The sequence below is a fragment of the Schistocerca nitens genome, chromosome 2, assembly GCF_023898315.1.
Source record: "Schistocerca nitens isolate TAMUIC-IGC-003100 chromosome 2, iqSchNite1.1, whole genome shotgun sequence".
NCBI lineage: Eukaryota > Metazoa > Arthropoda > Insecta > Orthoptera > Acrididae > Schistocerca > Schistocerca nitens.
In genome coordinates this window covers 940,659,523-940,673,380 of record NC_064615.1, presented here as the reverse complement: position 1 = coordinate 940,673,380, position 13,858 = coordinate 940,659,523, and the positions used below count along the sequence as shown (strand labels likewise).

The 13,858-nt window shown below is 36.5% G+C and overlaps 1 protein-coding gene across 1 annotated transcript in view; it reads left to right on the top strand.

The window, feature by feature from the left end:
- The window catches only part of LOC126237264 (uncharacterized), a 33,760-nt gene that overhangs the window by 4,200 nt on the left and 15,702 nt on the right, over positions 1–13,858 (top strand). The window contains exons 4-5 of the mRNA XM_049947190.1: positions 2,460–2,860; positions 10,057–10,174. Of these exons, the coding sequence (XP_049803147.1) occupies positions 2,460–2,860; positions 10,057–10,174 (519 nt within the window). The remainder of the gene's footprint in view (positions 1–2,459; positions 2,861–10,056; positions 10,175–13,858) is intronic.

Here is a 13,858-nt window from a genome sequence, read left to right as displayed (position 1 = left end):
GTTCTGAAATGGAATTGAACTGTCAGTAAGCTTTTTGTTATTATGTACGGTTAATATTCGACTTTGCTATAATAATAATAATTTCATTTGTCACAAAATTTGATGCACAGCCCCCCCCCCTCTCTCTCTCTCTCTCTCTCTCTCTCTCTCTCTCTCTCTCTCTCTGTGTGTGTGTGTGTGTGTGTGTGTGTGTGTGTGTGTGTGTGTGTGTGTGTTTTAAGCACTTTAAATTTGATTTATTTCACGTTCAGTACATATGGTCACAACATTTATTACTGCAATCATATACAACTGGCATGGTGATTGGTTTTAGATTGTAAATTTTTTCATATTGTGTGCAAATATTGAAGCTATAAAGAGAGGGGGGTGGTATCTCAGCCATAGACATGTTACGCTTCATATAGTTCACTTTTCTCTCTTTAAGCTGTCATTTAGATGGATTATGAACCATCTAATTCCACTATGTCAACTTAAAATACAGATTACTTGATCCAACAGCTTCAACCATGCATTTAGTGTATCAAATTGTTTGGTTGGGATCTGCACTGTATCAGGTCTGCACCGATTGGTGTGCTCTTACTTGGTACTCAGTATTCTTTCCTGTTGTCAGTTACTTTTTTTACCTATTGCCAGTTATTCTGTTTTACAGATTATTTGGGGGGGGGGGGGTGAAGGGGTTAGAGATCACCACTTTTATTGTTGGATAAATAATGGGCAACCGACTTAAGAGAGTAAGTAAGGAAAGGAACATTAACCCAGAATAACCCTGTTGATTATATAGAACTTGTTACATCATTTTATATCCCTTTCAAATTTTATGAGCTTTTTTCATACAATATTGCCAAATCAGTGACTGGAATTATTTTGCCTGCAAAATTATCGCATAACCATCGGGTAGACACTCTACTTACTGGATGCGTATGCAAGTAGCTTAATACATGCAATAGAGTATCTAAGAATCCAGTTGAAGAACTTTAATAAATTCCACACTGTCAGCAGTGTTTATAGACATAGAACTCTAAAATGAAATAGGACTTAAATTGGGAATAATTGATGCATTTGATGGTGCTTCACCAATTCACAACTAATCCATCATATTTCAGTGTAACCTAGACCTTGGGCTGTGCTACAGGTCAATATGTCACTACATCTAAGATTTCATATGCACATCCATTGCCCTCACCAACTAACAACCAATCACCTCCCAATCTAACCTAGACCGAGGGCTGTGCTACAGATCAATCTTTCACCACGACCTTCATTCCCAAAACTAATACGGACACAAAGGAACATTGTTGATGTTCTGTTTTCTTTCAGTTTGTGCATCATCATTACGTTACAGGCCGAAGTCAGTATCAGTATGTTCAGGGAACTCATTATTTCTTTGCTGATATTTGGTGATGATATTGTATTATTGCTTTATTTTGGGAAATATAAGTGTGCACTCACTCTATGTTACTGTATTGAAACTTTTATATATGGGAACTTACAGGGTAGCAGCAAGAAGATAAGAATACTTTAATTGGTAGCAGGCTCTATGATAATCTGCCCATAAAAAAAAAAAAAAAAAGGTGACGGGAGGGCAGAAGTGTTTTTAAATGTTGGTTCAATGTGTTCCTTCCTAACAGCTCCATCTGTGTCATACAAAAATTCTAAAATTTAGAAAGATATAGTCAATTACAAATGCTCTCTCCTCTCCACCCTCTCTCTCTCTCTCTCTCTCTCTCTCTCTCTCTCTCTCTCTCTCTCATCCTCCCCCCTCCCTCCTCCCTAAAACACACACACTTAAACAATTTATTGCCGCTGAACATTCCAAGTAATACAGGTCTTTAGTGTGTCATCGTTTGAGGTTGTATCCTTTGCGAGCTGTAATATTTAGTTAAGTAATACTGTATCTGCGTAGACCTTGTATCACTGCCATATATACTGTGATTAATAATTACTGGCAGGAGCTGAATTAATGTTCTGTTTTCACTACTGTGCAAAATATAATTATCACTTATATGTCAAGGTGATTTGCATACAGAAATGTCTCAGATTACATTTTTCTTATTTCATAAGGCTAATGGGACACACAGGAATCAATCCCAACTCTCTCCACTATGCAAACCTCCATCATCATGTGGATTTATTTAACTGTACTTAGTGATAATGGTTTCTATGTAAGATTTTCTGGGCAGTTTCTCATGTTGTCTCATAACAGAAGATGAAAGGCTTATTTAATGCAGGGCTTTGAAACTTTGTAGATGTATGACTGATAAGTACACTTTGTGCATGATCGGAAACTGAACATATGTTCAGTACTTTACCATAATTTGTAATCTCCATATATCTGCATTGTATTCAGATAATTTGAATCGTGTGTTGCTAATTATTTCATTGAAAGTGTTGGGGGTCTGTTCATAACTTCACTGTTACTCTGATTCTGTGTTTGTATAGTGTGCATCTTTCTGTATTAGGTGCCATTGGAAGTTCTGGAATCATTAAGTGCCAACAAACGCATTTTTAACGTGATACTGGAAAACTATCCAAGCCTGCTCACATGCCGAAGCATTTCAGACAAAGGTTTAAACTGCTTACCAGCACAAGATATGGTGGCACCTGATGCCCGTGTTCCAGTCACAATGTCCATGCGTATTAAGAGGCAGAAAAAGGAAAAAGAAGCACCTCATGGGGAAAGTCAAGACCCGTCTGCTGCACCATTAATAAATTCAGCTGCAGCTTCTCATGCTGTTGTTGTTAAAACACAAAGTAATCCAGTTCCAGCTATCCGTGATACCCAGCAAAACTTCAAGAAGCAGATTTGTACTGCACCTACAGCCCCACATACCAACTATCTGAGAGGGATTCGTGTCCACAGGTTAGAATTATTATTCCATTTTTTCTCTTTATGTTAAAGGTTATTTATTTTCCATTTTTACTCAACATTCAGTCAGGCAGATTACGGCAGGAACCAAAGGCATTTGTATTTGAAGACATAGAACAAAATGTATTAGTTTTATGAAATAACCATGTTTTAACAGTGCATTGCTTTTGGAATGTGATGTGAAGGCACTAGTATAGATGGTCTGTCTCACAGAAAGTGATTTTTTTCCCCATCATTCCCATTTCTCCATGGTGTTGAAGCCTTATAATTAATTTACTTCCAGTTTACTATGTTTTTATATACTAAGTACAAGCAGAGTCTAAATAATTTAGCAGTAAAGGAGACCACTCACTGAATAGCAGAAACACTGAATCATTAACAGGCACGCACAGCAGAGAATGAAAACTTTGCTATCTTTAGTGAGTCATCAGCAGCCCATCAACCTTTTTTCTGGTTATATGCTCCATTCACACAGGATAATTTCACATTGACTCTCAATGTCCCTAGATAAATATTTTTTTATTGTACCAAAATTGTATGAGTGGATACTACAACAACAAAGAATGTGAATCAAAAATTTTAAGTTGTGGTCACTCGCTCTGAAGGTAAATGTGTATGAGGATGGCCTTGCAAGTTTTTACAAAAATAATGAAAGAAAGACATTTTTTGATACAAGTAATTTTATTCTCTCTCAACATATTTGACTGTAAAATTTATATACTTTTGCATGCATTAGAATCAGTTGTGGAAACATTTTTCCACTATGATGTTGCTATCTCAAAAACTTGGTTTAGAAAGGATTGAATAGCTTTTTAAGGTGATTAAAATCTCTGTCCACACTTTTTCTGTAGTATTATGACAGCAAAATTAAATTGTTAAATGATATATCTGATGAAAATTGGCAATTAGACAATAATTTGATGATTTCCCAATCAGTTACTTGACGTGGTTGCGTTGAGTTGATGAATGATGATGTGACATTTCTGTTTGTTTTTCATGACTTCATCAAAGACTTAAGCAAATGGTTGTATATAGCATTTAGCATTTACTGTTCTTTGATCTCCTAAAGCAGTGGCCTGACCTGTCCAGTGCAACCAAAGAAACAAGTGACTGTTTTCTTGGAAGTGCCTCATGAGCAAACTGCTTTTGTTGGTTTTGGTTCCCCTTCGAACACCCAAACAGTTGAGTGCTTCATTGGTTCCTGATCCTGTGAACATCTCCAGTTTTCATCTCTTGATGGTCACATTTTTTAGGTATTTCCTAATGAAGTTGACACTAGCTTGTTTTTGAGCTTTGGCCAATAGTTTGGAATCAATTTGGAGCAGATCTTTTTCACAGACAAAATCAAATGTACTGGAGGCTTTGAATGCCTAAGGAAAACTCTGTCTCACACTAAGTGGTGAGACAGCTTGTGGTATGCACAGCATTGACTTGTTCTGGAACAGCTGATGCTTGGTTGACTTTCATGAAATTCTTTACTAGTGGAAGCACGACCTTAGATATATTCTCCCAACTTATTGTAAACATACCTGACCAGACGTCTTTTTGGGGCTCTGCGATTACGTTTGGCACTAATGAATTGCACTTGCCTAGTTGCCAAAAATTTTCCTTCCTTTTCACTGCTCATGATTGTTTTGGTATGGCCATCATCAGATCTTATATTGATACACAGTATCTTGTCATTTATAAACATTCCAATCATACCATCAGTGCCTAAACAATTGCAAACAATCTTTTGTGAAAATAATTGATTATCAAAATTTGAACAAGGCGATAAGAAACATTTTTATTGTATTACCTGTTTGTGAAAATGTTAAAAAAAAATCATTCAGTGAAAACCTTAAAGTGGAATTTCCTTCTTTTCACAAGGCTGTTTCTTTAAATGTTCACTGTAAACACACGACTTGGCCAATTTCTAAACTGCTGAGATAAATGGAAAATTGTAAAACAAAAGTTCTGTCACATCACATTATCTGAAATATGTTAAGGAAGTTTGTGGAACTGATTATTTCTTCCATACCAGTGATCATTTGGTAAAATCTTAAATGTTTTTTTAATGAAGATATCTTCTACACTGGGCTGTAGACACATTTATTTATGTTTGTGATTGGAAAGTTTCAACCTTTAGGTCATCCTCAAGCAAAAATATATAAGTAGTATAAATATATTATTTGAAACAATCCCATGCAGTCGCCATGTTTTCCCTTCTGTTGAGTGTCTATCAGTTATGTATAGAGGCTTAATAGTATTTACAATATTTTGCTTATGGATGACCTAACAATTGAAATTGCCAATCATATGTAAAAGAATTTACAATACAGAGCAGAAAATGGGTTCATTCAAGTAAACATTTGTAATGGATGAAAACTTTGTCAGACTGGGATTTGAATATGTTTCTCTTTTCCTTTCTGTGTGTACTTTTGAAGTATACTTCACCCACGATTTTAAAACTTATTAAATGTTTATATTTGTGTGGGGTCATAAATCAGTTGGTAGAGCAGCACTTTGAAGAGTTCAGAGCTGTCTGTAATTCCAGCTTGGCACATATGGACCACATTCTACAAAAAAGAACAAACATTCCTTCTGCTGAATCTGAGAAAAAAATTAAAAGTTCGAAGGAAATATTATTTATGAATGTAGTGAAATATTAATAGTGCAAATGATATTAATAAAGGGCAATGTCCCAACTGATTGACTCAATCACTGACTCTTCATCGCGCAGCCGAAACCACTGAGGATAGAAACTTGAAGTTTCCAGAGAATGTGGATCTTACACTGTAAGCATTGTTTAAGAAGGGATTATATTAAAATTCCACTTCTAAGGAGGTGGAATAGGGGATGAAAGGCTTTTTGAAAATATGTCACTATTAAGGCAATTTTGAAGCTAGAAGTACAAAAATTGGAAATCATTATTAAAAAACTGCTAAAGTATTTTTAAAGCTACCTCAGTGAAAACTTTTATTCTCGCTCAGAAATTAAAAAAAAAATGTGTGTTTCATTGTTTTTGGAAATTCAACACCCTAAGGGACTGGTAAATTGATGAAAATTTATATTTGCTTCTCGGTTAGAAATAAAAAAAATACTTGTTTCACTGGTTTTGGAAATTGTATCCTTTAAGGCGTGACATGGAGGATGAAAATTCTTAAGAAAATATTTCATAATGTTAAAAGAATCTAAAGCTAAATCTATGAAAAATGTGAATTCATTTCTCTGTGACATATAAAGAAATATATGTTAGGAGATGAAAGTTTTTTATGGAAATATCCCCACAAGAACATAAGTGAAGGTATGATTTTAAAAAATCTTGGACTCCGGCTGCCAGAATTGCTTTTTGGTCAGATGTACGTTTGGAAAAGACCTTGCTTCTGTGGCCACAATTGGCGTGAATAACATAAAAATTCAATTGAACGAAACAAAACAAAAAATCTGTGCATACCATACAGCCATGTAATAATACATCAGAAGAAAATATATAGTCTTAGACTTCGTTAAGTTTCAATGTATTACATTTTTCTGTGTGTGGGTTAATTTTTTCTTTTGTTTGAAATAGCCAAAGTAGAGAAGATATTGAATGCAGACTGGCAATGGCTAGAAAAGCAATTACGAAGAAGAGAAATTTGCTATCACTGAATATAGATTTAAGTGTTAGGAAGTCTTTTCTGAAACTATGTGTATGGAGAGCAGCCGTAGATGGAAGTGAAACATGGACAATAAGCAGTTTAAACAAGAAGAGAATAGAAGCTTTTAAAATGTGGTGCTAGGGGAGAATGCTGAAGATTAGTTGGGTAGATCATGTAACTAATGAGGAGGTACTGAATAGGAGTTGGGAGGAAAGAAATTTGTGGCACAACCTGACTAGAAGAAGTGGTAGGTTGATAGGACACATGCTGAGGCATCTATTTAGTATTGGAGGGAAGTGTGGGGGCTACAAAGTGTAGAGTGACGCCAAGAGGTGAATACAGTAAAGAGGTTCAAAAGGCTGTAAATTGCAGTAGTTATTCAGAGATGAAGAGGCTTATACAGGATAGATTAGTATGAAGGGCTGCATCATATCGGTCTTCAGACTGAAGACGAAGACAACAACAACACCGAAAACATTGTGTCAAGGAGTTTGTGGAACTGGTTATTACTTCCACGCCAATTGCATTTCACTTTTGTGTAACAATGTGGTAACACAATAAAGTTATTACTTTTAATACAAGTAATGTATTGATTTCCAAGATAATGTACATCTAGGAAACCATCAGCAGTATCTCCCAGTTATGTCTCATAATTAAAAATAAGTCCCTGATGTCACATTGTATTAAATCCAAGCCTTTGAAGTTCATCTCATCACTCTAAATAGATGCAAGTTTCTCCCAGTAACTAATATGTGGCCAACCAAGGTGTGTGTGATTGTAGGAAGCCTACATTGTCATCTTCAATAAAACTTCTCTTTTTGTGTGAGACTGTATCATCATGTTGTTCTGCAAACCAACATTTTGGTCACTGCTGCAAATGACTGTCATTGTGGTCATGTATTTACTGCCCAAAACTTGTCATTTCTTGATATCATTTTCCAAAAGCTTACCTCTGGAGGATTTGTAGTGTGTCATGGAGAATGTTTAATTTTTTTTTTTTTTTTTTCAAACATTATGTGTTGTACAAATTTGTATGTATGCTGTCCATTTCTATGATTCAGCAGCTGTATAAATAGAATGAAATAGAAATTTACAGATCACAGCTGCATATGGGCATTGCATTAAATGCAACGGCATCATGTGAAAATTTGTGCTCGGCTAGGACTCGAACACAGATGCTCCGCCTCTCTAGATTGGTTGCCTTGGCCATCCGAGCATGCCTACCATCCAGCTCAAATTCTCACATGCTGCATACTGCAAATGTAGTGCCCTCTGTCCATTATCCCCTGTTTGCTCACAGTTATTCAGCTGAGTCCCGCAAGGGTTTAGATGAGTGAGTGCATACCCACAGAAGATATCATTTCACCATCAAGGCACATATATGTACATATTTATATGTTTGTGTCTGTTCTTTCAGACATTAGAAATTTAAGAATGCAGTTCTTGATTATATTTTGTTTTTTGTTAATCTGTAAGTCATATGTAGTACCTATTGTGTTGGTTCTTTTCTGCAGAACATAAAATAACGCTTGGTAAATTCATAAAGACAGCTCCAAATTTCATGCTGTGAGGTATACATAGTTTCATTTTACTAAATGTGATTTAATTTATCTGAAAGTTTACATATAAACAAAAAATACAAATTACTCACAACTTTGCATAAATATGGATGAGTGTGATGCTGTAGTGAAAATTAATAAGACATACCTGTATTTGCCACATTTTACAACATTCGTAACTTTCCATTCATTCATTAGCCGTAAAAAGAGGAAGAAATCACGTTCACAGTGTGTTACTCATCTTTTCATTTTATGCTTCATTTGCAATTACTACATTTAATAGCCTAACTCAGTCACAATCCAAAACTGTTATGTGCATAATGTAAACGTAACTTATATTTCGTAATGTCTTTCTGCTGTGTACCATATTCAAAGTAGTTTTTTGTCAAGTTTTACTTGTGACAAAACAACTGTATTTACATCAAGGAGCTTTAAAAGCACTGAGACTTATGAATGTTTAAATGCGTAATGAATTTCACCTGTTGGATAGACAGTACAGAGAACATAAAAGAGAGCAGCTGATAGCCATGTCAAGTGAGGCCTTGAAGCGCATTTGTGTGGTTTAGTTGGCAGAGGTATTGCTTCCACAAGACAAAGACCCAGGTTGACTTTCCAGGTCATAACATTGTATGTTCTTGACTTCAACTTTAAGAAAGTAAATTAGAGTGTTTTGTATTTCCAATGTAAATCTTGAAAAATGGATTATATTCGGGAAGTAGAACTACCTGCTTATTTGTCACTTAAACAGGATGATACTGATATCAATATTTTAAAATCAATTGTATTGATGTTAGTTAATTCTTAATGCCATAAATATCTCCTTCACAGTATGGTTTTTATAATTGTGTGACGTGACTCTGCAGTCTGAGGTCTAATGTTCTGAAGACTTAAAGTGTGAGTGTGGATCTGGGTTATATCGGCTTATTCCCCCAAACCACCTTCCACTTCTTTACGAGATGACTGACTTGGTATTTGCAGCCACTCTTCTTTACTGAATAGCCGGCTGCTGGAAACCCTCTTGACTTCTTCTCTGTCAAATAACGCTAGGTACAGGAATTTTTGGACTCGTGCTACTTATGAAATAAGTAGAGATACAAACTTTACTTTTCGTCAACTAACAATGTATTTGACCTCTATGCCCAATAAAATTTCGCTTTCCACATAAATCTGTAACTTCCTGCAAGTCTCTCGTACAGTCAGATGTTAGAAACAAATTGGGTTACAGTTAAAAGAAAGTTTCCTTGGATACCATGACCTTTCTTAACATGAATCATAAAATGTGTCTTGCCTCTAACAAGGCTGCATCAAGAGTCTACAAGAGTACTTTTACATGTGATCTTGTTTTAATAACAATAGTCAATGACATAATAAGCACAGAGCTGCATATAAACTCCATGGTTCTTACTTACACACTCACTAAAACATCTATGGATTGCCCGACAGGTACTTGTCGGTGCCTTCCAACCGCCGCATCTACTTTCTTCCCGCGACTGATTTTAAACCTGCACACACAATCATGTGATGCGCAGTAGGTAGGATTCTACAATCCCACATTCATATCCAGAATATTGTGTGTTTGAGACGGTAGAAGGCTGAGTGGTTCTAGAATTGACACAGAAATTCTCGAATCACTGCAGAGATTAAACAAGCTGTTTCTCAGATTCAGGACTTAAAATAAATAACAAATATCATGTAATTAGTACATGTAATTGATATGACAGATAGACTAAGATACTTAACTTGTATTTCAGAAAAGTATTGTCAGAACTATTACCGACAATCTAGATTAAAATTCTGGATGGTATCCATAAATCACTTAAGGCAAATGACAGATTTGTTTGAAAAATATTTGTATTTTGAGGAGCAAGCTGGTCATTCAGTCTGCATTAAATTACCATAGTTTTTGGAAGCTTTCCAAAATCCAAAAGGGGAGAGGGATCACACACCTCCCATATGTTGATAAATACTTAACTCTCGTGAACATAATTGACATATGTTTCGTTTATTCCAGGAATTCTGTCATGTATCGAGGAGCTACTCTCAACATCAATAAATATAGGTTGCGTGCATCATCCTGCCCGGACATTTATCGGAATTCCATGACAACGATAGCAAAGGAAACAGAAGAGGTTAGTGTGTTCACATCATGTGAAGAGCGTACATTTCCATTCAGGTGCAAAGTTTTAAATAAATTCTTACTTTTGTAAAGTTTTCATGATGTGGAGAGTACTATACCAACCAGTAAACAGTGGTTGTGTAGGAGAAACATACTTCCGCTTTGCCTATAGAAAGTTTTTATAATACTAAAGCAACATCACGCATTAAAATAGCGGAAATGATGGTTTTTGTATTTTCTTGTGCCTGAGAGAGTGTTTGAGCTGCCACATGTGTATTGAAATCAAATACTCCTTTTGCCAGTTACGTCGCAGTTTATTCACACACGTGTTTCGCCTCACAATGGGAGGCCATGACATTGGGATCACAGGTTTACTTCAAACTTTGTACATTTTTAGTAGGCCATTAAAACAACATAATATGCAAATAGTGAGGTGCACTACTCTGGTATTCCGAGAAAATCACAAGAGAAGTTTTACCATCTGTTATGTCTCTGTTCATAGGTGCTGAACGTTCATGGTGGTCAAGTAATTAGCACTTGAGCATTGTAAGACGAATGTGTTTGAAGTGACAGCTTGATTCCCACTCAAACTTAATTATTAATCTATTTTCTTCATCACTGCTCATGTTATTTAATTTTCAAAATGTCAGCGAGGTGTGTTTTCCCTTAGAAACTCTGAACATCCTTGTAAATGCGGCAAAACTGCATTCATTCAATGTAGTAGACGCCATTTCAAATTATGTCTTCCCTGTCTTTATGACAAATACTATCCTGCAATGTGTGATGTTGAACACTTATCTGATGAGCAATTGTACATTATTCTTGTGGTCGGCACAGTGTGACTTACTGTATTACTGATTGTGAATAATGTCATTCGCATCATTATTTATCAGGGTTTGACTTGGACTTTCCAAGCCTGTCCCTCATCCTTGAAATTTTAATTAAAAATAGTAAATAGTCAAATAACATACGAAATTCACTACAGCTTCATGAAAATGCACATTTTTGTGTTACTTCTCAAATGTCATATACATTAAGTAATGTGTTGGCAGGATTTGAACCGTCACCTCGTCCACTACCCTCTTGCAAAGGTTGAAAGCTAACCACTTGACCTCAATGACTTCTAACTGCTAGTACTTTGCACAGATAAATCACTTACATAGTTAACACACAAAACTTCTCTTGCAATTTTCTCTGAGTTGGCAGAGTAGTGCACCTTACTACTTACACATTATGTTGTTTTAATGGCCTACTAAAGATGTACAAAGTCTGAAGTAAATCAGCGATCCCTATGGCATTGCCTCGCCTTGTCAGTTACGAGTTAGTATAACAATATGAAAAGGATAGATTGCTACTCACCATGATTTGTGTTTTTGTGTGTGTGTGGGGGGGGGGGGGGGGGGGGGACACACTTTGTTTTATTATAGTGAAGGACTTATAATGAAAGACTTATATAGATAATAGTGTCTAGCAGCCTTTTATTCAATGTGCCTGTCTGCTGTTCAATGCCTTCTCTATGTGGTGAGAAGCAGTGTAGCCTTTTCATATTGTCATTACATTCCAGATTTTTCATTGTATGACAAGTCAGTAAAACTCATTTTGAAGTGTATTAAGTATTTAAGCAAATTTAAACAGAATGAAAAATGCTCCTACTGTAGCACAAAAAAGCAAATATGTCCTTGGCAGAGTTAGGGACGTAAAAGAAGGGAAGTAGCTTTTTGACTTATTTGGCAACTTCAGACATTTCATTCAAAACATCTTGACATATTCACACTTTTTTACTCAGTAGTTTTAGTATCCATGTCATTTAATATAATGCATCATGTTAAGTGAAGTATTGGGATACATGATGTCATGTCATGTAACATGAGACATGCCATCATGTCATCAAGCATGGCATTTGTCATGTCCTGCAGTATGACACAATATGTCATGAAAATTTAGGATGCATCCATCCCCGCTCTCGGATACTTGCAATTATAGATGCATCCATGCCCTCAGATACTTCCTATAGTGCAAGGGGCATTCAATAAGTAATGCAATACTTTTTTTTTAATTTTTTGTCAGTTTCAGTTGAAAAAAATGTGGAATTTTGTGGGACATCATAGAATATTCCTGCTTCAGACCCTATAGTTTTGTGATTCCAATAGGTGGAGGCACTCTACATAGCCTTCAAAGTGGCTTCTGTAATGGAGGTGTGTTCCAAGCAGTGAGCTGTCAGTGGATTTGTTTTCACAGAAAACCAGATCATCACATATATTCATAGGCACTTTTGTAATGTCTATAGAGACCTGGCACTAAATAAAAGCGCGGTGAGTCGTTAGGTGAGACATCTGTCATCATTGCAACGAGGTTATGCAAACCTGTCCAATCTCCCGCGTGCCAGCTGGCTGCACACTTCTGTGACTCCTGCAGTGTTGGAACATGTGGACATTCTGATTCAAGACAGTCAGTGGATCACAGTCAAATACCTTCCTGTTCAGCTGGATGTCTTTGTTGCTAATGCTGTCACAATCGTCCACCAGTTGACGTATTCAAAGGTGTCTGCCCACTGTGATCCTCACCACACTAACAGAAGACCATAAAGAATTAAGGGGGATGCACTCTGTGGGATGCAGTATGTGGATGATTGGGGAGGTTATTCATGCAGCAAGATGTAGGCTCTGATATCGACCAGTAGAGTGGTACAATTCGGGCATACGTGTTCTCCTAGTAAAGTTGCGTAAGGCCATCACCGTGAACCGAGATTATGTTGAAAAATAAGGTTTTGTAGCCAAAAGAGTGGGAAATAATGTGGTGTGTTGGAATCATGAATAAAACCAACCTGTCTTCGTAGATTTTCCCGGCGAATGAGATGCTTGAAGGTCTCTCGGGCATGCAGCCGGGTTGACTGGTCATTGTAGAACGTTGTGCAATGACCAGTCAACCCGGCTGCATGCCCGAGAGACCTTCAAGCAAAACCAACCTGCTTTCAGAAAAAAAATGTGTTGCATTAGTTATTGAATACCCCTTGTAGATACATGCCACTCTCTAGAAACACACAGATTGGTGTCTGTCTGTTCTTAAACCCCTCACCATATAAGAAGAGGTGGGTTTGGTGGAGAAATGGCCCTCTTGGGGAAAACTCAGCCCCCACCACCCAGAAATAAAAAAGAATAGTTTTAGAATCCCCCAAGGAACAAATACACCCCCAGAAATTTTATCCCCGCCAGAAAACTTTTTTAAGCAATTACATGTTTACTCATGAGCTATATAATATTATAGATTGCTAGTGAATCTTTAGGATTTTGGGCACAAGATCAGATACTTTAGCCTATAAATTGCAAGATGCTGGCGTGCCAACATCTTGCAGTTAACAGAGCACACTGTGCTGGGGAAGTAAGGTTAATTCGTAAAAAAAAAAAAGTGCGAATATGTCAAGATGTTTTGGTTTACTTGTCTTTGAAGCTACTAGATAAGTCAGACAGCTACTTTCATTAACATCTCTGACTTTGCCTAGGACATTTTTGTGCTATGATAGGAGCCTTTTTCATTCTGTTCTCAACATTTGCTCTACCATAATTTTGACAGTAAACCACCATAGCTTCACAGCTGAAGTAGATATTTGTACAAGGAAGCATATCAAAGATTTTTAACTTTTGAGAACTTGCCTAAACAAAAGTAGTCCAGAACATAATACATTTTCCGTGTTGATTGA